Here is a 26,244-nt window from a genome sequence, read left to right on the forward strand (position 1 = left end):
GTCAGCTCCTCGCACAGCTGGGATTTCCTTCCTCCTCAGAGCACCCTGGAAGGCAGCACTGCCTCATCCTGGTGGGCAAAGTCCTTTTTACTCTCGGTTTTCCCCACATTTTTGCAATTTCAGGTTCCCTGAGTACAAGGGGTTAGGCAAGAGTTCCATAGCTCGGGCCTGGCTCTCAGAGGTGCAAAAATAATCTTAAGCTGCAGCAGGAGAGGTTTAGGTTAGACATTCAATAGAATTTCTTCACACAAAGGGTGATTAGATATTGGAACGGGCTGCCCAAGGGGGTGGTAGAGTCACCATCCTTGGAGGTGTTTAAGAAAAGCCTGGATACTCGGTGCCATGGTCTAGTTGACACGACGGTGTTCGGTTGTAGGTTGTACCCGATGATCTCAGCGGCCTTTCTCAACATAATCGATTCTGTAAAGAAAGATCTCGACAGTGTAAACCAGAAGGAAAAATTTTAGAAAGGCGGCTTTATCCCGCCGAGGCCCTGGGTAGGGCTGCCGACGAAGGCAGGGCGGAGCACAGCGGGCTTCCCGCGGCGCCCTGAGGGGCGGTGGGGCTGAGGGCGGTGGCCGCGCGCCCCCTCAGGCTGCCCGCGCGGCGCGTGTCTCCAGGCGGGGCGCGGAGCGGGAGCCAATCGGAAGGCGTCGCAGGCATCCTGGGGGCGGGGTCTAGGCTCCGCCCGCCAATCAGACGACGGGGAGAGCAGCGGGCCGGAGCCTAGGGCGGGCACGGGGTGGGGCTCGGGGCGGGGCGTAGGTAAACACGGCGGCGGGGGGCGCGCGCTGCGCGGCCATGGCGGCGTCTCCTGCGGAGGTGCTCGGGCTGCCGGGCGAGGAGGTGAGCGAGGCCTCGGGCCGCCCCGCGCGTCTCCCGCTGCCCTCTCCGCGGGGGCCGGGCGGCGGCTTCTCCGCGGGGCTGAGCCCCCTGCGGGGCGGGTGTTCCCTGCGGACCCGCTGCGGTGTGGCGCTGGGTGGGGGAGCGGGGTGAGGTGATGAGGGGGGTCCTGGCGGGACCGGCGCCCCGGTGTCGGCTCCTCTGCGCCCCTGCCCGCCGTAAGGTGGTGGCTGCCGTGCCGTCTAGCCCCGGCATTCCTGTCTTCTCCCGTTGGAAGCTGTGGATCCTCCTCTATGGACGGAGGGATCCGCGTGCGCTCGCAACTTCCTCGTGACGGAGAGAAGCGGGATTTCTTCTCCCCTCCGCTCTCTTCCCGGTCTTCCCGGTACCGAAGAATCGCGTCTTTGTTCCAGGCTTTGTCACAGGCGGCGTGACAGGAGCGGTGCGTGGTTTAGAGCGGTACTAAAGGTAGTGCGGTGCCGGAGCGATGGGGCTCATCCCAGCGTGGCCATTAGCGGGAGTCTGAATCCCGTCTGCCTTTCGGTGTTTTTTGCGATGAACCCGTGGGTGGCTGCAAGTGACTCCTGCAGTGGCCTCTGTCCTCAGGTCGTAGTTCCTGAGCACGTGGATCTTTTGGAAGGGGCCTGAGGCTGATGTACCTGTTACTGGGTATAAGTGGCAGATAGATGGGGGATGGCTTTTGCGTTGTAACCGAGGCTTGTGCATGGGGCAGAATATTATGGAATAGTTAACTTTACAAGGAGGAAGGGAACGTCAGGGGTTTTTTTAAAATTGCAGATGCAGGAAGACTTAAAGCGGTATCTCTGAAAGCTGTTTGGTGACCTGTGTGAAGTGTCAGTAATGTTGTCTTTGAGCCAACAGGATATTTTACCAAGGTTGTCTTTGATCAGCTCTTTTTTGTGTTCACGCAGTGATGATCTCTGTGTCAGTGCATACTTGTTGCATCCATAATAGGAATTCAGTTTGTTAAAGCTCTAAAATACTATTCCTTGTCTTGTTAGCATTACTCTTTCTCAAGTTGTGCTTTATTTCTGGAGAAGTAACTAAAAAGCTCTTAAATGACATTTTTTTTCATCTTAGTATTTGAGTTACATAGGATTTCTAATACAAAATTAGCACAGCATACTGCAAGGGTTGCATAACACTTCCTATTGCAAGATCCTGTTTTCATTTGCTAGTAACTTTCTGAGGCTGTATAGTTGTACTAAAAGATTCCATGCCTTAGGCTGTCTATTTTAACTATTAAGCCTTGTTCAGTTTAGCTGCGTTGTAGCCTCACTTACTATGGTGAAAATATTTTGAAATCTGCTTAAAATTGATCTTCTCTCTATCTTTTTGAGCATAAATATATTCCTTTGGAACAGCTGGGGGAAGGGGGAGTAAGTATGTAAAAAAATCTATTAGATCAAATTTTTTCTATAATTCAGAAGCTTAGCCAAACTTTTTCAAGTGACATATCTAAAACGTGTGGTTTGTTTATGCTCAGAGACTTTAATATTCAATGAGTACATACTGATCCACATGTAAAGAACTTGCTTATCTTCATAGTTTTCATGTGAGATTCTGCATGCACAAATGACAAAACAAATGATCTTAGGGTTGCAAGAAAAATGCTCTGCTAGCAGCTTTTGTCTAGGATACTAGAATGGAAAATAGAGTTCTCCCTCCTTGTGGATGGTCTTTTCTTGTCTTCATAGAGTTTAAGTCTAGAAGATTGTATACTCAGAAGCACAGAAAAAAACATGGTCAGAAACCCAAGTCATATTGAAAGTATCATCAAGGACTTTTCTATCATCCCCCACATTGTTTTGCAATCTTGTCTGCACACTGCTGCTTCCCCAGGGCTGCTCTGGTGCCTGTTCTGCAAGAGGGATTTGCTTGGAGTGAAAATCAGAATTGTCTAATAAAAGAAAGCAATGTTATCTGCAAAACCTCTTATTGCAGCTTTTGAATATGATCCTATGGTAAATATAATAATTATAAATAAGTTGTTGATCAGGAAGGCAGGTGAGAAGTTGGTGTAATTGTTGAGGCAGTTGAATGCAGTATCAGAGTGTGGATTCCATCACCACAACTCAAGTTAGGCATTTATGACAGATTTCTTTGTTTATGGTGTATTAATCACTTGGACTTAATAAAGGATTGCTAATATGTTGCTGACACAAAAAGAAACTGGGATAAAAAAGAATGTGTAATTGAGGTTATTGTGTGTACAGTGAGCTCATGTATATGTTCTGTGTAGGTATCTGAGTTGCAGTGGCTGCATTCAGCAGGTGCAGTTGTCCTTAATTTCTCTGGTTCAGTTTTTCTTCTGTAAAAGTATCCTGTCACCCACAGAACTTATGGCTTAGTTGAGTTTTGAAATAATGAGCACTAGTAAGATCAACATGGAAAAAACAATAGTTCTGTATTTAAAGCAAGGTCTTAGCAGTAAAAAAGTAGGTCTCAAATGGTATGGAAATAAGAAGAACATGTTCCTTTTTATCATCCTAGTAACTTTTTTTTTTAAGGGGAAAGGAATGCGATAAAGTGTACTTCCTTCTTCCCAGCAGGTCAGACTCCTCTCACAGCACTCTGCTGCAGGTTCCTTGGAGCCTTCAGTTGGGAGCACTCCCTGCTGGAGTCTTTGGCGTGGCCCGTGCTGTGGGAGCCCTGCCTGCTTGGGGTACATCGCCTTTTGAATGTAGGGGCAGGTGTTGGCTCACACTCCCAAGAGCAGATTGACACAACTGCTGCTGCCTTTCTTTGTTACAGCAAGGTTTTGGAAGAGGGTCTTTCTTCATACAAAACTTTTGAGTTGTTAAGACTTGGGTTTCTGAGATTAATCACTTTGATGAAGCATTTTCTGATGAGCTATTCACTTCCACTTACTGTATTTTTGTGGCAATTGACTGCAGTACTAAATACAGTATTTTCTAACAGTAATTGTGGAATGCTCTTTCAAAGACTGAAGGAAGAATTTTTGATACCTTAGCTAATGCACTGTTGTTTCTTTGGTTACACGAGGAATTACAGTTTTTTCAGTGGTTTACTGTGTTAAAAGTATAATTTCTAGAGAATTGTTCAGTATCTATTTATGTTTTCTATTACAATACCTGCTTGCACTGTAGGGCTTTGGAATGGTTTTCAATAGAATGACTCTGATTGTCCGTATACATGTCTTTCATAGCCAGTTTAATTTACAGATGTCTGTATGTTGGAGTTCCTACACTCCCAGTCTGAATTAAAGACTTCTTATTTTATTTAGCTCTTTTTATGTTGCCCAGATAACATTCTAAATTAGTTTTTTAGATCTTTTTTATCTATTATGTTTGGTTGCTTTCAGGGATGAAATTAGAAATGGAACAGGCAAAAATACACTTCCTACTTGCATGCATTTGCCATTTCAGGTTTCTCAGTCACTTGAGAACTATCCTATGTAGAACAAGTGTTCTTGTTTACTGCAGGTCGCCTAAGATTTCTCATAGGCATATGGTATTTAATTCTGGAAAGCTTTAGGTGTATTATGTTCCTTTAGGATCTACTACTGGAGTAGGTTGTTTATGGTTAATTAGCTTGTGGTTGGTGAACTGAATGTCTAGGATACATGGTTTGTCTTCTCTATTTCTACACACCTTACCCCACAACTCTTCTTATGTTGCTGTCTTTTGGAGGTGATGCTGATGAGCAGAAATGTTTCAGACATGACTTCAGAGACTGGCATGGGCTAATCTTATTTTGGATTACCTCTGAAAAAACTAGTAATGTTGTTTGGCTTCTTTGTGCCTGAGCTTGAGGCAGCCCTGTGCTCCAGTCCCCGTTCAAAGCCTATGGTCTCCCCAGTGCCTCTGTATGAGATGTCTGCTATATCTTGCTGTTCTTACACAGGCACTCAAACAGAAAAAATAGACGTTCATGTCTCTGTGCTTTAGAAAGGCTCTCAATTTTTTCTAGGCTGTGAAGGATTTTGCCATTGCAAGGCATATCCTAGAATCCCATGTATCTGGATTAGTTGAGACTCTTGCAGAAATAGTGAAGCTTGCTGGTTTGTAGTCTTGAGAGGTTTCCTGATTTTGTTTGGAGTTCACTTGCATTTTTTGAACAGCAGTGTAATTTGTGTAGATCTGGTGGTTTCCAGAAGCTTTTTTATGTCCCTCTGTTTGTTTTGTGTTGTTTTTTTTTAAAAGCCTTTCCTTTACACTGTACCACTAAACACTGAGAGGGGCTGTTATGGATAATGGTTACAAACAGTGAAAAATCGTTTGGTAGTTGGTTGAGGGTTTTGTTGGTTTTTTTTAATTTCTGTTGACAAATCAGTAACTCCATTAGTGGACTTTTGTTGTTTAGAATCTCTTCCTTAATTTGTAGTCAAATGCAGCTGATAAATACAATCTGTAGTAACAGCCAGCATTTCTTGATGGATGACATTTTTGTATTTATGAGCACAAAATGCTCACATGGTACAATTAAGTTCTAGTAAATTAGTAAGACTGATCTGTAACTGGCAGGAGGAAGTTAATGACTTTCATTATGTTTAAAAGATCAATTAATGTAGTTTTATAATAGGAATCTTTCTGAATCTAAAACTTTCCTTGTTTTGAAATAATTTCTTTAAAGAAAAATGCTTCGTGTCTGTTGGTCGCTGTAGAGGGGACAGTGTTCTCTGGTTTGTCAAACAATGGTCAAATGCAAAAGTCTCCTTCCCATTTTCTATCTCCTGGTGATGTGAAGGGATGATGCTAAAAAAGACTTGCTGTCATTTAGCTGTCCTAAACGTGTATGGCTGCCTCACTTGAGAGGTCTGATGATTGCAGGAAGTACTTTCCTCCACCTAAGGCTCTGCATTCTGTGAGAAATGCTTTCTTTCAAATGAGAACTATATGCAGGCATGATACGAATCTTAAGAAAGCCTTAATGTATAGTTCCTGATATTGTCAGAATCTTTAAAGCTGATGCTGCTATACTGTTTTATTGTTGTAATAAGCTTTGGTGCTCTTATCTTGGCTTTAGTGGTAGTTGATTTTTGGCCTATCTAACAGGAACAAAAGAAGAACAGGATGTTATTGCCTAGAGGAATTGTTTACTACCAAGTGTTCTCTGCTAGACTACTCAGTCATTTTTATATTGGCTTCCCCCAAAAAAAGCTATCTAGTAGTCCAGCAGATACTAACATTTTATGTTTTGCATTAAATTAACCATCCTGGCTTTGGCTGTAGTCATCAACATGTCACCATTTCTTGATCTGTGCCTTTTTTCTCATCCTTTCTTCCTGCTTATATTTTTCTTCTGTCATCTGCACTCTCTTGGACTTCTGTCACTAAAGCACAACTCATTCTCTCAATTGTCTTTAGTGTTATTTTCCGACCGTGTGAATTTTGAAAGACTAGGGGTGAGAATGAATAATTTGTTAATACCTTTTACCTTTTTAGCTAGTAGTTCCTGCCTTGGTAATTGTTGACTGTAAGCCAGGCAAGACCATTCCATTCTCAAGGTTGTGAAAAAGTTTTGTTGAAATTTCTTTCCAAGTGCTGTTTTCTTGTCCAAAATGAACAGTTCAAGAATGTAAGAATGTTTCATCTTAATGTATATTCATTGAACATAGGTAGTTTCATGGTGACTTTTGTGGAAATTAAACTGTCTTCTGCAAGTGCCACTTTAGTAGTTTGACATTTGCTTTGCTGCTCTGAGAACACATTTTACAACTGTGTAAAATAAAATAGAAAGGATTTCTGTTTTATTATCAGTTCAAAGAGTCACAAGCTGGAAAGCATTGCCTTTAAAGCTTTAAGTTAATGATTGTCAACACAGTGGCTCAGAAACCTTCTATTTCACCCCTTGTTACACAGTATCTGTTAGTAAATAGATTGATTATTGGAGATAATGAAAATGGCATGATTTAGTAGTTGCAGTTATTTTGACTAGCATCTTGAACATGTACTTCAGAATGTACTAATATGATTAACAATAGAGCAATGATAAAACCTGGAAGTTGATAATAAGATAACTATCTTGCTGACTCAGCTCTGAAAAGGATGTTTTGTCTCACTTAATCAGACCAAGAAGTTTTGGATGGTTTACTCTCTGTAATATGTCGTAGCCTTATTCCCATACCCCATGGCTTTAAAATACTGTATAACCCCTAAAAACAGTTTAGGCTTGAATTTGTTTGGAGCAGCCTGACTGATACAAACACTGTGTGCAGCCACTTCTTGGCAGATTCAGTAGTTTTAACATTTTCTTCTATTCTATTCATATTTCTTCTATTTCCATCGCTGTTTTTACCTGATTCATATTGAGTTACTTACATTCTGAGAGGGAACAGCTTAACTGTTCAGTTGTAACATTATTGTATTCTTTTGTTTGCTTGGTTTTTTGCCTTCAGCCTCTGGAATGGCTGGCAGTCAGAAGTTGTCAAAAGAAGCTGAATGTCCTTGTTCCATCCGTACAAACAATCTCTGTACAAAGTCTGTGCCCAGAGCTGCTGCCTTTGATGGGCTGTTGTGTGCATGTAACACAGTTACAGAGCAGCTGGGCATGAGGGCACTAAACCTGTAAAACTCCAAATGTGTGTAAAGCAGCAGAGAATGCTCAGATTCTTCAGCTGTACAGACAGAATAAAAGCAGATTGAGCCATTCAAGTTAACATCAAGACTGCAGAAGCATGGGTAGACATTTATATCCAGGAAGAGACTCTTGAGGAGATAAATTGGGCTGAGAGAGCAGTTTCTTGGATAAACTGCAATGCTGCTAGGCATAGCTGGTTTGATCCTTGATCTAGTTTCTTGTATGTAGCTATGAAGGAGGCCAATAAGGATCTCCTGAGCAAAGGTGAATTAAGAGGATGAGGTTCAAAATTGCCTTTCAAACCATCACGTTTTGATTTTGAATCTGTTCCCTGTGGGTGCCAGAATCAAGTATCTGGTGCTTTGTTTCCGTGCAGAGCTTGCGTGGCCTAATTTTTGTCTGCATGAAATGAGCTTCAAAAGGTCCTGGAGCTCTTTGGCCATTCACTGCTTTCTGGGATCAGTGTGTTTGTGTCAGCTTTTTTGAGCTATGGCAGCAGTTCCTCATTAATTCTGCCATCACTGAGTGAGGAGGAAAGGTCATATGGTCACAGCACAGCCCGGTATCCTGTCAGCAGGCTCTGCCTCCTTAGCATGTTCAGAGTCACAGCATAATGGCTCCTTCCAGTGTCAGGTCCTTCTGACTATGTTTGGATCAAGCTGTCTGAATTTCCCCTGATGTTCATTGCACACTGGTGTGACCAGAGAATTGGGAACCTCAAACGTTGGGATTATATATTGTCCTTGCATGTTAGCATGGGTTTTTTTCCTGAAGTTTCTAATCTCCATAGCTTGAGAAAGGAAGAAGTGGACACTTCAGTGTCACCTGTCAGTTTAAAAAAGTGAAAAAAGGATGTGGTGGCTTTTGGCAGTGAGAGCAATTAGTTGAAAAGGTGAAAGCGATAAAGGAGATCTGTTGGGAAGATCGTTGTGAGCAATTCAGGTGGGTTTTTTGAACTGTTTCTGTTAATCTAGAAAGGGATTCTTACAGGGCATGCCTTTTCATACCTTCATGATGGTTTGGTTAGCTGTTCTGCTCGGCTAACTAAAATGATGTAGCTGGCCTAGTTTGGCATTGACCCCAAATAAATAATAACCTTTCTTTCAGCAAGGCATGTTTAAATCAACCTTCAGCATGCCAGCATTGGGTTTGTGGCTTCTGTTTTCCTGAGGCTATGTGCAAAGCAATTTGTCTTTCTGTAAAATAGCTTTCGTATCTCTATTATGATACAAGTAAACAAACCATGTGATTAAGCCAATTTAAAATCTCAGGAGCATGGGTCCTATTCTGGGGTCCTTGTGGACTACATTGATGCACTATTAAGCCTGACTCTGGGATGCTTATGCCCAAAAGCATCTAATTGTCTTTGCAGAATGCAGGATGGGTGGATATGTTAGGATATTTGAGATATATTAAAATGTTAACAAATAGCTCTTAATTTGATGCCAACAGTTTTTAACTTGTGTTTTCTTAAATCCAGTCAGTTGTGTTGTTGTCATAAAACGCATGGTAACGTTATGTACCTTAAAATCCTGATCATGACTAAGAATCTTGAAAGCTTAGGCCACTTTCTAGTGGTCAGTGCTGGGAAGGGTTGTTTGTTGGTCTTCCTTTTCTGAACTCTTAGAGTTTCTAGTAGGAGACAATTTCCTTAGAGGTGAAGGCTGAAGACAGGTTTGTGACTTGGCTGGAATTGACTTGGACAATTGATTGTTTTGTCTGGGGGTGGACATTGTAGATGTTCATCTCAGTTCCTAGGTAATCTCCTCTAAATGTAGAGGGTTGGAGAAACTTGTTTACTTTATTATTTTATTTAGTGGTCTATTCTCTGTTTTACATTTTTAGCTAGTAGTTCCTGCCTCAGGATTAGGATGTAGTTCTCTCCATTAGCTTTAAGAACCATTCCAGTTGGGATTGGTTAGGGAGTCTAGCCCTGTGGTTATATAGGAGACCAATAATAAAGCATTCTTAGTGCTTCCTAGGAGTCTTCTTTAGAAAGCACTTTCAAGGGTATGTGGAATTCAGGAAGCCCCCAGGAGAGAACATCTACTGCTTCTCACATTGCTCTTGTATCTGTTATATTGCTCTTGTTTATTATTTAAATCCTTAATCTAGATTGGATCTGTCTTCCTCACAAGTGACTCTGGCCCACCATCTCCTACAAACAACCCTTCATCTGGAAAGCTTTTTGCTTTCCAGAGAAACAATTCTTATTTGTCTTCCTCCTCTGATATGGTCACAGCTGTTGAGATATTTTTTTTTTCCCTCTTGAATTCAGTACCTTATCAGATAAGCCATGTAGGACTGTGCAGCTGTATTAATTAACAGGAGAAGTGCAATTACTTCTGTCACTCCTGTGAAGCTAATTTGTATAATGTGTAATTAAAATAGTTTTTTGTTTCTTAAACTCATACCCTGCTGGCAGGTCATATCAGAAATCCCAATATTTTAAGTGTGATCTCTTTGTGCTGCTAACTAAAAATAGATGCAAGAATTTTCTATTCCTGCATTTCTTTCCAGTGTTTATTACTGCTTTATTAATCTATTTCGATATATTTGATACCCTTTTCATTCTGCCCAGGAAATAAATATTGTCAGAGTCTATTTCCCTCCCTCTGATGAATGCCAAGATACCATTGGGTGAAAACGTCTGTGGTCCGTGCAGTTTTGTCTGTTACTGATAGAGCTATTTCTGTCAGACAAAGTAACTGCATCATTTAGTCTGTAGTTTTCAGTGTGAGTTCAAAATTATGCCCATAATTTCTTCTAGCTTTATTAATTGAAAATAGACCTGAAAAATAACTCTGAATGCATCTTGAATATGTTACTTTGTTTTTAAGGAGAGCACGCGAATTGTCAGAGTGAAGGTTATAGCTGGAATTGGCCTGGCCAAGAAGGATATCTTAGGAGCCAGGTAAGAATATGTTGTTAATGTATTAAGGGATAGCTCCTGCTTTTATTTTCTTTCTACAGCTCTTTAGTTCTCAGTAAATTCTTCTAGGCCTCTTGGGATAAAAAAGAAATCCAAACTCTTTCAACTGGCAACTTGATAAAATTATCAGAGACTATGTAAACATGAAGATATCTGCTTTCTTGTCCAAGAGTGACTTGGACAGATCTTATGTATTGGCAAAACAAAATAGAGGAATGTTTTATTCTCTGTGTGGTAAAATAGCTCTGCCATGGAGGATAGATCCATGTCTATATTTCACTTCAGGCTGCAGCTGAAATAACTAGAGTTCAGTTGTAGTCACAGCTCTCATCTGTGCTTAAAAGACTTGGAATGAACACAGTACTAAACACTGGTAGCTATAAGACTGTTTAAATTCAAATTATGTGCAGAGGAGCAGTGGCTTAACATTTTGCAAAGGAATTACGAGACCAGTGAGTTGGTAATTGAAATGCTTTTAGGATCTTGTAGAGTTGGCAAGTGGCAGAATGGATTTTTTGCTAAAGCCACTTTTGCTTCTGGCCTTTGTACAGAGGGTCTAGAAAAGTATTGATGGGTTTAGTACAAGTTCTGCTGTCAGCTGCTTTGGCATATGTGCAGTAATGTTATTTTAGCACTAGCAAAATTGCTGTGTGTGACATCAGTTTAGCAATAGAAAAATTTCTCATGTAAAATTCATATTTTCCCTAAAGCCAGTCTTGCTTAAATTTTTTGTTCATGTACAGATCTTTTTTATTTTTTTTTTACGTCAAGCAAAAATAGATCAGCTTTTCTCATAATAACTTAAGTATGTGAAAACAGTATGCTCTTTTACTGTTTGGCAGACAGTCTTGGTCACCTTTTGTTACTACTCTGAGCAACTGAGTGCTTTGATTGTTCATGAAAATTAGATATTCATATAGTATATTGGGTTTTAGTACCACAGGAAGGGAAAAGGCAGTAGGACACTTTAAGGAGCAATATTAGGACATCTTCATTAACAGAAAAATTCAGGCTAAACTCAAACTCTGTCAAAGTGATAGAACATTTAGTAAAATTGTTGCATGTTTGAGGAAGTACCTCAAATTCCAGGTATTCTAAAGTGTTAAAATATTTCAAGCTTTTCCAATCACAACTGATTTTTTTTCATGCATGTCTTGTTGAAATGTGTGAGAATTCATTAAATGTGTTCTCCTGAAATAACTGGGAAAGAGGACAGAGTCAAATTGTACTTGTACACAGAATGGCATAGCTAATATGATTGTTATCACTACTAGTGTTTATATTAATTTTATCTCTAGAACTGTGTAGGAAATGATTGTAATTACAAATGTCTGTGGTATTTGTAAAGTAATTGTAACCCCTGGTTACATAACTGCTATTAATTTAAGCCTTTTAAAACATGACTGCTGATAATGGTGACCAAAAAGGGCATAGAGCAGCATACTACTTGTTTGGTTTTTTTCCCTACCAGTGACCCATATGTGAAAGTGACATTGTATGATCCAGTGAATGGAGTCCTTACCAGTATTCAGACAAAAACTATTAGAAAGGTTAGTCATCTTATCTGTGTGGGTGTGGTGGGGTTTGTTCGGGATTTGTGGTATTGTGTTCAGGTTTTTTAAAATCAGACTCCAGAGGAAAAGCTAAAGCTATAGGAAATATGAGAATTCATGTCTTTTGAGTGAATGGTCTGCTCAGCTTCTCTGTTTATGGCATTCTTGTGGTATTTTTCTTTTCAAAAATTTTATTGAAAGGTAGAGGAAAAACTGAGGAATATAAGGTGAGTACTGATTCAAAACTACATCATGAATGGAAGTACTGGATTGTTCTGATTATTTTTCTGAGATCTTTAATGATATGAGAATCTTGTACAATAGCTTTTATCTTTTTATGTTAAAAACACAAACACAGTTTGTTCGGTTTAAACATCAAATTGCACCATTCACCTGAATCATGATACTGCTTGTTTTTCTAGAATACATGCAGGAAATAGTACTGCTAACTTAGTTTAACTAAAAATTAAGAACTGTATATAGGAGAGGGAAAGCACTCTTCCAAATTGTTGTTCTCAGATAGTGGCTGTGATTTATGTTATGAGATCACTCATGTGTTTTTCCTTCTGTGTTGATTAGTGTTACATTAAACTCTCTTTGTAGCTAAACTATCTATAGTTTTTTTTTTTAAATATTCACAATTCAAAAATAGTTTGATTGAGTGAGTTATGCTGTGTTTGGCCCATCTGTGCCTGGTGTGTGTAGTTTATGTTGCTTAGAGTTTTGGCATTTTTTAAGAGTTTGCATGTAAGCATTACATACATGAAATTGTTTTCAAATGTCTAATGCACCTTCTTTGCATCCATTGCATAGCCAATATCTGACAATACCTGCATAAGTTGTCTCCATTCTGCACTGCATTAAAACAGTACAAGACTCATTTGACTTTTACCAGCAAAATCAAGGTTAAAGATACCTTTTTCTTAAATGGATTGGAATAACATGTGTTAATACATCGAAAATTATGTACACTTGTACAGAATTTTCAGTGTAACTAATGCTCTCTTTTTTTATTTCTTCCTCTGCACATAGTCCTTAAACCCAAAATGGAATGAAGAACTCTTATTTAGAGTAAGTAATTTTGTTTATAGCCTTATTACCTGTTATGCTGACACATTTGGAAAAACTACTCATTACTCTCCCTACTTCAGAACTCCTCCCTAATTCAGAAATAACAATCTTCTAAAAGGTTCACAAATTACTTTCCTTAGAAATACGTTTTTTAACTAGGGCACAAATGTTACATTTTCAGTCTTGATGTTGCCTTTTTTGTTCTGTGAATGTTTAAAAGCATGTGCATGGATTCAGAAAGTTTTGGATAGTAGCAGTTGTGCCTTACTGGTTTTAATAGAAATACATTGCATAGTAGAATGGGAGCAAGGTATAAATTTGCTGTTTAATAGAGACTTTTGGTATTTCTTTTGTCCTGCATAAACACAGAGATTTTGCTGAAGACAAGTTCTGGAATTCAGTATATATGTTAATTATCACTGTACTTTTTTCATAGGTTAATCCTCAGAAACACAGACTCCTTTTTGAAGTATTTGATGAAAACCGTTTGGTAGGTCTTTTTGTGTTAATTTTGCAGTGTATTAAAGACTTGAATGAAAGCAAGTCCATCAGGATTCAGTGTTGATAAAAAACCCATTCCAAACAACCTTAATTTTTATAATGAAACCTAAAGCTAAAGGCAGACCTGATTAGTTTATTTATCTGACATTACCATACTCCTGAAGCTCTTACGCAATTACATTATTATCCTAATAATATTCTAATAATATAATATTCTAATAATATTCTAATATAATTCTAATGTGCTTTAATTCATGAAAGCATCATTCTTTGATAGTGCTGTTCACATGATAGGACCAAATTCTTTGGTGATATTGAAAGCTCTGCATTGGATGTTTATTTTTCCCTACAAACAAAGGAGTATTGATATGTGGTGTGAGATGCTTCTTCAGTGTGGGGGGAGTATCATGAAAGAAGGCATACATCGATTTTCTTTGGAAAGCTCAAGAAGTGAACAGTGGATTGTGATGTTGTAGATAGGTGTCCCTCTGAATGGCAAGTTACTGGTGAGATAAGGCTAGCTTGTGTTTTTATCTCCATGAAATAAAAATTTCTCCTCTGACCCAAGCTCTCATTTAGTGTCCAGATGTCTAATTACCTGTATTTGTTTGTGTGTTTCATTGAGTAAGTGAGTAAGCTTGTAGCATTACAGTCATGACACTTGCATCTGTTTCACTGATGTTCCTTGTTACTGGAATAAATACCTCCCCTTCTGCAGGAGTTTGGAACTAGTAGAGGAGGGATTGAGTGCTCTTGCACACCAAACACAGTTTCATTCCTAATAAAGGATCTCTTTGTGCTTGAGTAGTGTGTTGGCCATGAAAAACATTATTTTTTCCTAAAACCTTCTGCATGTGTTCAGTAAACCATTGTATCTTTTATCAAGGTGCTACTCTTCTGAGACTGGGAAGAGTGAGAATGTGTAGAGTAAATATAAGTACAAATTGCCTAGATTAATAAGATTTAGGAAGGAGGAGGCTTGTTTCTTGGTTATTACACAGTCCCCAGATCATTTCCTGCTTAACTGGTGATATTACCCGTCCAAATATTTCAAATATGGTGTTGCTTTGATTTATCTAAAAGTAATGTTAAAGAGAATCACGAGCACTTGTGGCCTACATGGGAGGTTAAATGTGGTTTTTCAGGATGCTCAGATTTTCATCTGGACATAATATTATGGTTTCGAGCATATCCCCCACGAGGCCAAAATACTCGGTGCATTGCACATCTCGTTAGAGCATTGCTGCCACCACCTGGAAGCCACGAGGCATGATTAGAATGTAGGATTCTTGATTTTTTTGGCAGGAAAAAGGCTAGTGTTTTCTTTGTTTTCCACCAGGAGACCTCCTTCACATTCTTTTTCTAATCTAGAATATATAAGTTGTTTGATCTGTTTGCTTATGGAGAGGAACCAATTGAACATTTTGCTGGTACCAACTAGGAAATGGTGCTTTGTTTTCCATGCATGAGTATATTTAGACATCAAAGTATTATGACCTCATCAGTCACTTTATAGTTCTATAATAAAATACCTGTATTTTTCATTGTTTCAGTCTCACTTGGTGAATGGAATAGGCCATCTCCCTATTTCTCTTTAGCTTGCACTCAGAAACAGTGTTTTTATCCCAGATGTCTTGGATTGTTTTAAGTAAGACAAATTGTTGCCTTAGCTATGATTGTTATTTAGCATTGACAAGCTAGCACAGTTCTATTAATTCATCCTCACATGTCAAAAATCATAGGTGCCTTGCTGAGTAGCTGTGATCAAAAGGTGTTTTATCTTCTGTTATTTTAGTATTTTATTCTGTTATTTTCAGTTCTTTCATCTACCTATTGGATGACTGTTTACAGTCTGAATGTGAGCAATCTTATAAGACTGAAATATTCTTATATTTGTGTCCTCCCAATGGTTAACTTCTTCTTTACAAAATTTTATCCCAAGTCCTTTTATTCCCTTTAACTTTTAGGGATAAATGGAAATACCTGCTTGGTTTTAAGAAATGCTGTGTTCTTGAATACCAGCCTCAAAACCTTTCTTCAGAGTTCAGCTCAAATTTTGGGTCTTGCTGCATTGGTTATATTGCCAGTAGTCAGTTTTGAAATCTTCCTGTAATAGCTTTATTTTCAAAAATCACTTGTCTTGGATTTTGTAAAGGAGTGCTAAATCTAGTTTGTTCTTCTGACTTGCAAACCCTTGGTAGAATAACGGGCTTGAGTGGTTTGTGGAGTCTTTAATTGTGGTTGTCTTTAAAAATACACTAGGAAATGTCAAGAGGAGCATTGAGATCACTTAGGAGATGAATCAGTGAAGGGACAACACCTCTTGCAGTCTGTCTTACAATACCTTGTCACAATTTAAATATATTGCAAACTGAGTGCCTAAATCTGTTACTGATGCTGAAGAAATCAATGATTAAGCTTTGAATGGAACTATTGGTATTTTTAAAAAATCCTAACTTTTAGTTTATTTTTATGCCAACTGTAATTCAGCAACATCGAATTTAACACTTCAAAAGCATTTCACATTGCCTGAGAAAGCTGTAGTTGGCTGGCAATATCTGTACAGGTATAGCTAATGAAGAGAGACATGTTGAGAAATTTTGCTGGAATCTTAAGCCTTGAGTTACCAAATTATGTCAGTTTATTGTTTTCTTAGGATTTCTTTAGTAAAATTGAACAAACCATTTCAGATCATCCACTGGGGGAGAAAGGAATGCTTTTACTAAAAGAAACCAGCACCTCCAATGGTTGCACTTTGTGTCACACCAACATGTTACAAACTGTGCCACATTTGTTCTTAGGGAGAGAAGAAGCCTTAAGAAGTGCATTTTTTATTTTTCACTTGCATCTCTAAGGGTCACTTGCTGATGTTTTTGTTTTGCTTGGTTTGTTTGGCTTTATGGGTATTTTTTACTGTGTTGCTTTAAGTTCAAGTGTAACTTTTTGAAACTGACCAAAATAATCTTTTATGGTATTTTCCTTTCCTCTTCTCTCCCCATCCCAGTCCCCCACCAACATATAACTTCAGAAGAAGTCCTGTTGGTTATAATGAAATAAATGAAGTGTTGTATTTGTTGGCTTTTATGAATAAGCTAGTATTCATTTATTGCTGCATTCTAATAAAGGAATTCAGGTAATGGAGGTTAAGTAAGCCCTGGAGTATAATTAGAAAACAAATTTGTTGCTTGCAAACAAGGTACTGTGAATTTGATTCTTGGCTCTTTTTTGGGAAGGAGGTATAAATGTTAATTTTACTGCCTTCTAGCTTAAAATACGGTAAAGGTTAAATAAATAGAAAGCAGAAAAACTCCTAGTAGTATGACCTATAAAAGTATAAATGGCCTAGTGTTCTCTTCTGCTTGTACTCTTTCAGCAGCACTAAGTAATTTCATGTTAGTGCAGTAGCATTCCATACTGCATCATATATGGCTTATGTATTCAAAAGTACATTCAGAGCCAAATGTTGGTGTTTTTCAAAACAAAACCCACAACAGAAATCCCATTTAACAGCAAGATTCAAGATTGTCTTTTATCAAAAGTCCCACTAGGTGCCAGCAAAGGACCTCTACAGATTATGTGAGCCAGTGAAACATTTGGTAGGAGTTCTCAATCCATTTACTCTTGGAAGAATTGACAGTGTATTAACTTCTTGACATGCTAATGATTTTATTTTAAAAATGAAAATTAAATAAATAAATAATAATTAGTTATGAAGTTGGTATGTAATTATACAAAATAGCTTTCTTCTGTAATTCTGTTTGGTAATGCTTTTAATCTCTGTGCATACTTAGTTCAGTGTTCTAAAGTTTGTGTAGTTCATCACATACCTGCAAATCACACTGAACTGTAATGAATGTGTCCTTACTCTGGGCTTACAGCAAGCAAGATGAGGTAGTTTAATTTATATGAATAATTTAGTTTCTTTCTACCTTTAGCAGCTGTAGTTAGCAAAGGTCAAACTAGAAATGAAAACAAATGCCAAATTATTAACCAGAAAAACTTTTTTTGGCTCCTATTCCACTGCACCTCATTTAAAATTGTGAATTAATAAACACAGAGAGTTCTACTATGTGCAGATCTTTAGAAAGTGTGATTGCTTAGCAGCATGTGGATTGCAAGATAATGCCAGATTTCTTTCAAGTTTTATTTAAATAGTGCAGAAAAACATTTTTCTTAAGGGAGAGGAGGCTTATTTCACTGGTTTGTGCATAATTCAGACCTCAGCAGTTTGCTAGCATGGTTACTATTTGGAAATTCAATCCTGGACTTGATACTCAATTATATGGGACTTCATTCCTACCAACTTCCTGTAATTCTAAACCTATGGGTAAAAATATTAGTAGTCATACGCTGCTGAGGAAAGTACGGACACATTGACTCAGCTCGTGCAGCCGCAGCAGACGTTGCTGTTTGGAACTTGGAAGTTCTGGAAGCCTATTATAGTATTCATTTTTGCAAATTCCAGAAGGTATAATTGAAACAAGGTCAGTAGTGTTTGTCAGTGTGTCGCAGCTGAGGTCCTTGGAACATAAGTGCTTTTTAAATGAAGGCTTTCTGACTGCAAGCAATCAACGACGGTCCAGAAACTACAGTTCAAGGAATGGCTGACTTATTTCAAGAGGTATTTTCTTTTACAATGTTAGTATCTTGTAGAAATTAGGACAAAGACTGCACCGTTCATGGGCTTTTACTGTTGCTATGTACCAGCTCTGGGTTCTGTGCAGCTGCCTGTAGCCTTTCTGCTGAAGGATCTTTGTGGGTTTCATTTGCTAACATGCGTGGAAATGAGAACAAATGGCACGACGGTTAAGATTGCATTTTGCTACCCAAAGAAGCAACACAGATCCATTATCAGAAACCTCTGAAGATTTTTTGGATAGTAATAATTGTATGTACTTCAGAAAATCGCAGAGTCCTGCACCTAGCGTTACGCAAGTGAAACTAACTCCTAGACAAGCTGCTTATGCACCTGTAGTGCAACAAGTAATTAATCAAGGGAAAAGCACAACTATTTCTTCACTGCAGATAAAGAAGAGCAGTTCACTGCATATTTCCTTGCAGTCTAGGAAGCAGAGTGGATGTTCTCGATTTGGTGATGCTGTGGCTGCTGGTGAAGACACTTCATTCATTGGTATTGGTAGCGAAGGGAGCTGTGGCTCTGGAACTGTGGCTGATCATCGATCTAATGACAGCCTCCTGAGCAATGCTGCTCTGGGCAGAGGCAGCCTCAGCAGCATTGCAGCAAGTGACAGTGGCTCGTTCAGCAGTGCTGGCAGTGACTATGGATCATGTGCAAGTACCGCAAGTGATGGAGGTTCATATAGTAACAGTGTCATCAGTGACAGTGGCAGTGGCACTCTCTGGACAAGTGACAGTACTTTCTGTAGCCCTGTTGCACATGGTGACTGTTCATATAGGAGCACTGCAAACAAATGTAATCCCTCTAGGAGCAACTCATCTCAGGAAACACTGTATAGAAGTAATACTACTTTTGACCAAGATGCTTTGTCAGTGAGGAAGAAAACTAAAATTCCATTGCGACGTTGTTCATCACTGGTTATCTTTCCTAGGAGTCCTTCCAGTACTCCTCCAGCTTCTCCAGTAAGCTCAGGTCAACTTCCGCACAGAGGCACCTATCAAACGTCTCATAAATTCATTATTTCTCCTAGTGAGCTGGCACAAAAAGAAGATCAGACCATTTCCAAGGGATTCCTTTCAACAGCAGTCAATGGACTTAGACTGTCTAAAACAGTTGGCTCTTCTGGTGAGGTCAGAGACATCCGACCGCTTTATTTGAATACATCATTACAGGGCAAAAATCAAATTTTGAATGGTACTCAGCAGACAACATGTGAAGAAGGACCTGATGGCTTCTCATGTGTTTCAGTTCATCTTACACAAAGAGCATTTGCATCAAGCAGTGAAATGGTTAATGGCTCTTGCAGTCCAGAGTTAAGTCTGAACTCTGGTGCAAAATACCCTCATTTAAAACTAGAACGTAGCACATCTGCATGTCTGCCCTCAAAAACAGATTCAGAATATCAGATTAATATAAATGAGCTAGGAAGACCGAATGCACAGATGAGCAAAAGTCACCATATTTTGCAAAGAAGCGTTTCCTTGGAAGGATCACGTCAAAAAGTTTCTTGCTGCCTATCCAGCCTTAAATACAAGTGTCACAGTGCAAGGACGTCTCAGTTGCACATACAGTTCAAAGCTGGGAATGAAGAAAAAACAACTGGTGTTAGGAAAAGATATGGAACCTCTAAAAGGGAAATGTCTAGCACTTTGTGGAGGCCCCATAAGGTGAGTGTTGTGGTTTATAGAAAAATGTGATGGTATTTTACAGTTGAAATTTAGCTGGAAAGTAATAAAAGTTTGCAACCAAGACTTAAGTGCAGTGATTTCTGAGTTTCCTAATGGTGTCAAATTGTCACCATTAGGAAGTTAATTTTTTGAATTATCTGTAGCATCTGTGTTTTAGATCTTGGAGTATGGTATATAGAGTAGCATAGTGAATTGGTGTTACTGTGAAATACACGTATTAGAGTTTAAACAATAGTTTGCTGTACATGAACTCAGAGGGATTTTCTTGTCTAGTTATTGAGACATGGGAGTCATTTAAACTTCAGATTAAATTTTGTAGTTATAAACACCTAACTTTTCAGTAAATTTAGTGGTTACTGAAGTTGTTTGCATATACAGTGGGTAAAAATGAGTGATCTTTTAGTTTTATCTCAGATAGGCTTTCTTTTCAGAAAGTTTGTTGTATGTAGAATTAAAGATAAGTCGTATTTGAGCAGAGAAACTGTAAATACCATTTGTTTCTGTATACACCCTGAACCACAGGAATTTTCAGAGTTTCCTCTCACTCTTTTTTTCCTCCTTCCAACTACTATTTCAGCCTGAGCAGTACAGAGTAACTTAATACCTTTCCCAACAACATTGCTGTTCAAATTATAGTACTTGGGTCTTGAAGGTTTATATTAAATATATATTTTTTTGTAATGAAATTTATGTCCAGCTAAACTGCAGAGGTGTCTACTCTTATTAACTCTTAAAGCAGTTAGTAAAGCATAAGCATGAAAGATGGATTTTAAGCCTTGTTTAAATAACTTTGTGAGGACTTAAATTATCTGAATGTTTTTTGTTATGAATGATAATAAAAGTGAAACAGTTGATGTTTACTAAAATTATTTTAAGAACTCTTTCTCATTGATTTGACACTACTACCATATAACTAACATGCTTGTTTAAGTAAATGGCTTTTTGCCAAAGATCTTATTATGACAGTCCGTTTCTAAACTAGTAAGACAGTTACCTTGGAGGTGTTGGCCTGGAATATTCAGTCTTTTGTTGCCCTTAGACAGTGCTTGATGATTCTACACTTTCTGACATTTTTAGTGCTTTATGGTTAGAGTTTAAAGAAAAATACTCTTTCCTTCTTGGGAAACTGTGATTTATGCTTAAACTTCTTTATGAAACTCACAGTGGATCACAGATAATCACTACATATATATGTATGTATGTATATGTTTTTTGGTGGTTCTTCTCAAAATTACATTGTAGATTGAGGGGTAAAATCCACAATAAGCATAAACAGATTAGATCCAGTCTAATTAAAATGTGTCAGTTATTTTGAAAGTGCATTGTGTAATGACAATGTACATTTCTCGTCAACTTGCACTGCTGGTCTTTGTGTTTAATGGCAGCTAATATGAAAGATGCTCTGTATTTTAATCCAAGTTCAGGATTAGACTGTGAGCTAACATTTCCAGAAAACCTCCTAGGACACTGGACTGGCAATAGTTTGTTTCCGTTCCCAGGAGCAATATTTACAATGGATTGACACAAACACCAGGTATAGGAACCTTTCAGTCCTCAAATGGCTCTTTTCAGTTTTTATGTAAAACCAGTAAGTAGGTAACTATTCTATAAAACATGTTATTAATGAATGTAAAAGCTTCCCCCACCAAACCAAGCAAAAACCATAGTTGACTTCACAGCAGTTCAGTGGTTCACTGGAATAAAATGGATAAATACCATTGTATTTGTTATTAGTCTTCGTGACCAATATAACAGATTCTATGGCAATCATTTAATTACATAGTCCAGTTAATTATCATGGTGTATTGTGGCTCATTTAAAAATAAACAACTCCCAAAATATTTCTCTTGACTCCAGTTAGTCTGGCCTAGTATATTGATATGCTGAGTCTGGGTTCAAATTTAACAAGTTGATACTGGAGTAGCATTTAGTAATGTCAGCTATCTGTACAGGGCAGCCATGAAATCAAATCAGTGCTGTGGTCAGAGACTCCAGAGGCTGAAGCAGCAAAAGGTCTATGCATTCTTTTCTTCCATGCCTTGCTACCAGCCTTCAGCCACCTCGGATCACATTTCCTGCTTTCCATAATCAACAGCTTGTTAAAGGCTGGCTTGGAAAAAAAAAAAATCAACACCATTTCTATGACAACTGGCCTTGGATTTTTTTTTAATTAAGTTACAAAATGGGGAATGGGTGGTGGCCAGTGTGCCACTGCTGGTCTTTACTGGAAACTTATTGAATAGGTTCTGTAGTCAATGCTGGAATTTCATTTATGTGAAGCAGGAGGAAGAGATAAGTCCATAGTTACAACATTGAAGGCTGTCCTTGACTATGTATTTCTGCTTTAATGTTTTGGGTTTCTTCATTATTGTTTTGGGTTTTTTATTGCATCTTTCTCTGCTTAGGGTAGAAATAAATCTGCATCAAAATCATTTTGACATCACAGGTGTGGATTAGGAGGGTAGGAGTGAGTAAGGGAACAAGTTACTTGTCATCATATATACATAAACTCCAAGAGGTATAGAGAAAGGCAGAAACAGGGAATACAGTCCCAGTTCTTGTAGAACATAAAGAAACTTCTAAAAAACTAAAATCTCTTCCACAAGTATAATATCATGTTGACATCCCTGTTGACATTAGCTATTCCTTCCCCATCAGTATCACTCTATTGGATAATGTGAATATTGTAAGTATACTTGCAAATCTGTTTCAGTGGCTGTATACCTTTAAAATATATTTTTATGCAATTGAGGGAATCAGCTGTGTTATAGGCCTTTTGTTTACAATTAATTTTGATCGAGTTTTGTCTCCAGTTATTGAAATGATATGTTTTGAAGCAAAAAAAAAAAACCCCAAACATCAGAGGTGGTGTAGAATAACCAAACTGTTTTTCTACTGTCAGATTCATGTAAGGGAAACCTTTTAGTTGGAACTCTCAAGCTTTTTTCACCAAACTCTGGAACTTTGCCTTCATAAAATATGCTATTTGAATCTTACTGTACTAAATTTACATTTAGTAAAACAGTAATTTGAGGGGGCTGTGTGTATGAGGATTTCTCTCTTGAATAACTTTGCAGCTGATCTGAATGTGCTGAGGGGACCAGAACCTGTGTCTGGAAGATTGTGATTCCCTTGATAAGTGTTGCACCACAAGTTAGTGCTGAATGGTCTGATGTTGCCTTCTCTCTTGCATTCTCCTTAGGTGTAGAGCTTCTGTCATAGCATAACTCCCTCCCCAAAAATAGTGATCCAGCCAGGGAGAAGCACCAAGAGAAGGGAAGGACAGCTGTGGCTTAGCTCAGGCTTTGCAGATGGAGCAAAGGGCTGCATGTGTATCAGGGTTCCAAATCTGTGCAAGGAAGTGAGGTGGAAAAGGAGCAGCAAAAGCAGAAGATTATGGAGGCAATACAAGGCAAAGCACAAATTGGCATCACTTTATGCTACTGTGCTCTGGTAACCTCATAATCTAACAATTTTCATATTGTTCAGTATTGCATATCTTGAAGGATAGCATTACAGGACCATGTGGTGCATTGCTGTGTCATGGTCTGTCAATTCAGTCAGGGAGAGTTGGGCTTGAAAGGCTGAAAAATCGAGGGGATGACTACATTAGACTTAAATCACATAAGAGCACATGTGTTGTGTCTCAGACAAATTTTAGAAGCTGAAGTATACATTAATACATTGAAAGGAAGACAATGGAAATGGTGCTAATCACAATAATGAACAATTTTTAATTAGTTGTAGGTAATTTCTTGCTTTTATGCTTTAAGTGGCAATGCCCTGTAGTGCTTTAATTGTTGGTACTATTTTATTCTGTTTTTCATCTTGCTTAAATGCAGAGTTTAGTTATACCTTCCTCTCTACATTCATGCTTTAGCTTTTGATTTGCAGTCCTACAAAGGATGGGATAGATCTTACAGCCTGGCTGTGAATGGTTGCTATGTTGGATTCATTAGTAAAGGAAACAATCAAATAATATTATTTGGTCCCTGAAGTTTTTCAGGTTTTGCAGGTTGTATTTGACAACTATGAACCATATGTAACTTTCAGAGTACCATCATAAGGAAGCAGATACTTGAATATACCAGTATATTAAAGCTCTAGCACTTTCTAGTCCTCAGCAAACATTTCATGTACATATTAAGGAAAAGTTTTATTTGGTCATGCTCTGCAGAGATTATGATTAGCCTAATTCTGTTTATAGTCTGCAGCTGAACTGAATTTGGGCAGGTTTTTCTTGCCAGAAAAAAATGGGGAAACTAAAACTGCAAAACCACGCAGAGCAGGCCTCCTGAAACAGCTTATGTAAATATGTAATTATCCAGTCTTCAGTGTGATTCATGTCCTTTTAATCTGCCATGAGAGAGTGGGAAACGTTGATGCTGTGGCTTCTTTAATGGTGCCACAAGCTATAGTCATTTTTTTTTTTAAATGTGGTATACCTACAAGAATGTGTCAAAGTAAGACTTGTTCACAGGGCAAGCTACAGACATTCTTCCTTTACTCCTCACTAGCTGAAGAACTTGCAGGCTTTCACATATGAGATCATGATCATTGCTTTAATTTCTTCCTTTTTTTTTTTTGTCCAAATAGAAAATTTGGAAATCAGTGTTGAAAAATGCCAAGTATTGCACACATGAAAAGCAGCTAATGATGCACACTTGGTGATGGACTCCTATACTGGTCAGGAAATGGTTTGTGTCATGGGGAAAGACTTGCTGAAAATGTCAGCTCAGGTCTTGTTGACAGGCAAATAAAAGCTTAGGATTTATTAGGGAAGAAATAAACTAACAAAATTAAAACCACCATTATGGTATTTTACAAATCCACATAGGTGCATGGCATGTATATTTCTGGTCATCCTTTTTCAAGAGGCATGGATAACAGAATTAAAAAGAGAAGGGTTGCAAGATTGGGGTGAGTTTTACGTGAGGAGGAACACTAAGTAGGCAAGAGGATTTTCAGCTTTGAAGAAAAAAAAAAAGATAGTATGGGGGAGTTTATAAAACTATAGGAGAGGTGAATTTTTTCATTCCACTTTTAAAAAATATATTATTTTATGTGTTACGAACAAATTGTCTCAAGATCTGCATATCTAAAGTAGAAATGGATTTTAAGAAGTTAGGTAAGTTGAAAAGGTCCATCAAAGAGTATTTTATTTTCAATATGTATTTTAATGTCAGGATCAGGAGGTGTATGACTGCTTATTCATTAGAAACTGGGGGTTGTATTAAAGGAAGTACTGTTCTTAATTGCCACTATTATTCCTTAAGCATCTGCTCTTGACCATTACATGGAAAGGATACAAGGGTAGGCAGAGTGTTAATCTGACCCCCAGGCTCTCTGGTGCCTGCTCAGCCCTTGCAGCCACAGGGGATCAAGTGGTAGAAATGCTCTCCCCTCACCCTTGGCAGAGAGTGCTCTTCTGTGTTCTGACACGTGTTTTCTCATCTTCAAGTGGATGAATTTCACAGATTAAGCAAGTAAGCAAAACTGAGTGGCCTTTGCAGTCAAGTCATTTGCTTATGACTGACTTTCACCCTTGTCTGAAGGGGACTGCCCTGCATTTCTGTTAAGTATCTCTGTTCCAAGTGTACTTTTTTCCTTATTCCCTGTGGCAAACAGAACATGCTGATTTGGGAATGCAGCCAGCAAAATGTTTGTAGCTCATTGCAGTTAGTTTATGGATCTATAATCATCTCTGTTTCAAGAGTACATATTTTTTATTTTTTTTCTGTCATGATAGTTTACAATAAACCGAAAAGTCTACAGATAGATGCAATTATTGTTTGAGACCTTGGGCTGCTTTCAGCTGTATCGACTGTAACATAAGCAAACAGAATTTAAGAAGGACATCAGCAAGTTCCTGGCTGAAATTACATACAAACTTGGAGTAGTTGAAGTTGGGGCGTATTAAAATGCAAATGAGACACTCCAGCTACTCAGTAAGAGGAATGTGGTAAGAAACACAGAACTGGATTCTTTCAGAATGATTTCTCTGGCAATCAGTGATTTTCCTAGCAAAAGGGAGACAGCCTGTTTGGTAACTTGAAAGTGCAAGGGCTTTCTGAAGGAAAAGGAATTCCAGAGTTTACTGTGAAAATTATTTTTCAATGGCGTTTCTACCTTAGCCAGTTATTCTACTAATCATTGTTTCTATTAAGTTTGTTTTGGGACAAATATTTAGCTTATTAATGAGAAATCTGAAGTGGTTAACATCTGGCAAATTACAGGCTAATACAACCATGTCTGAAATGGGGAGTATAATATAACTTTGGTAGTGTCATTGAGTTTGTCTGAAATGAATTGTCATAGTGTTCTGTTGGAAAAGTAATTGTGGTTGGATTATTTGTGTTGTGGTCACCTTTTGTCATAGAGGTTGAGGCATCCAAGGTCAGTTCATGCAGACTGGTTTTGGACAGGTGGGATTTATAGCTTTAGCGCAGCAGA

At 38.4% G+C, this 26,244-nt stretch overlaps 1 protein-coding gene across 3 annotated transcripts in view; it reads left to right on the plus strand.

Moving 5' to 3' along the window:
* Positions 1-766: 766 nt before the first annotated feature.
* The window catches only part of NEDD4 (NEDD4 E3 ubiquitin protein ligase), a 49,680-nt gene continuing 24,202 nt past the window's right edge, over positions 767-26,244 (plus strand). The window contains exons 1-5 of one of the 3 annotated variants that reach the window (XM_015639326.2): positions 767-846; positions 10,248-10,321; positions 11,811-11,889; positions 12,925-12,963; positions 13,400-13,453. In XM_015639326.2, coding sequence (XP_015494812.1) covers positions 802-846; positions 10,248-10,321; positions 11,811-11,889; positions 12,925-12,963; positions 13,400-13,453 — 291 coding nt within the window. In that variant the 5' untranslated portion in view covers positions 767-801. Of the gene's footprint in view, positions 847-1,260; positions 1,286-10,247; positions 10,322-11,810; positions 11,890-12,924; positions 12,964-13,399; positions 13,454-17,997; positions 19,771-26,244 lie in introns of those variants that run through there. The other 2 variants (XM_015639328.3, XM_015639329.3) reach the window with 2 other exon arrangements.

Source organism: Parus major, chromosome 10 (assembly GCF_001522545.3).
Source record: "Parus major isolate Abel chromosome 10, Parus_major1.1, whole genome shotgun sequence".
NCBI classification, from domain to species: domain Eukaryota; kingdom Metazoa; phylum Chordata; class Aves; order Passeriformes; family Paridae; genus Parus; species Parus major.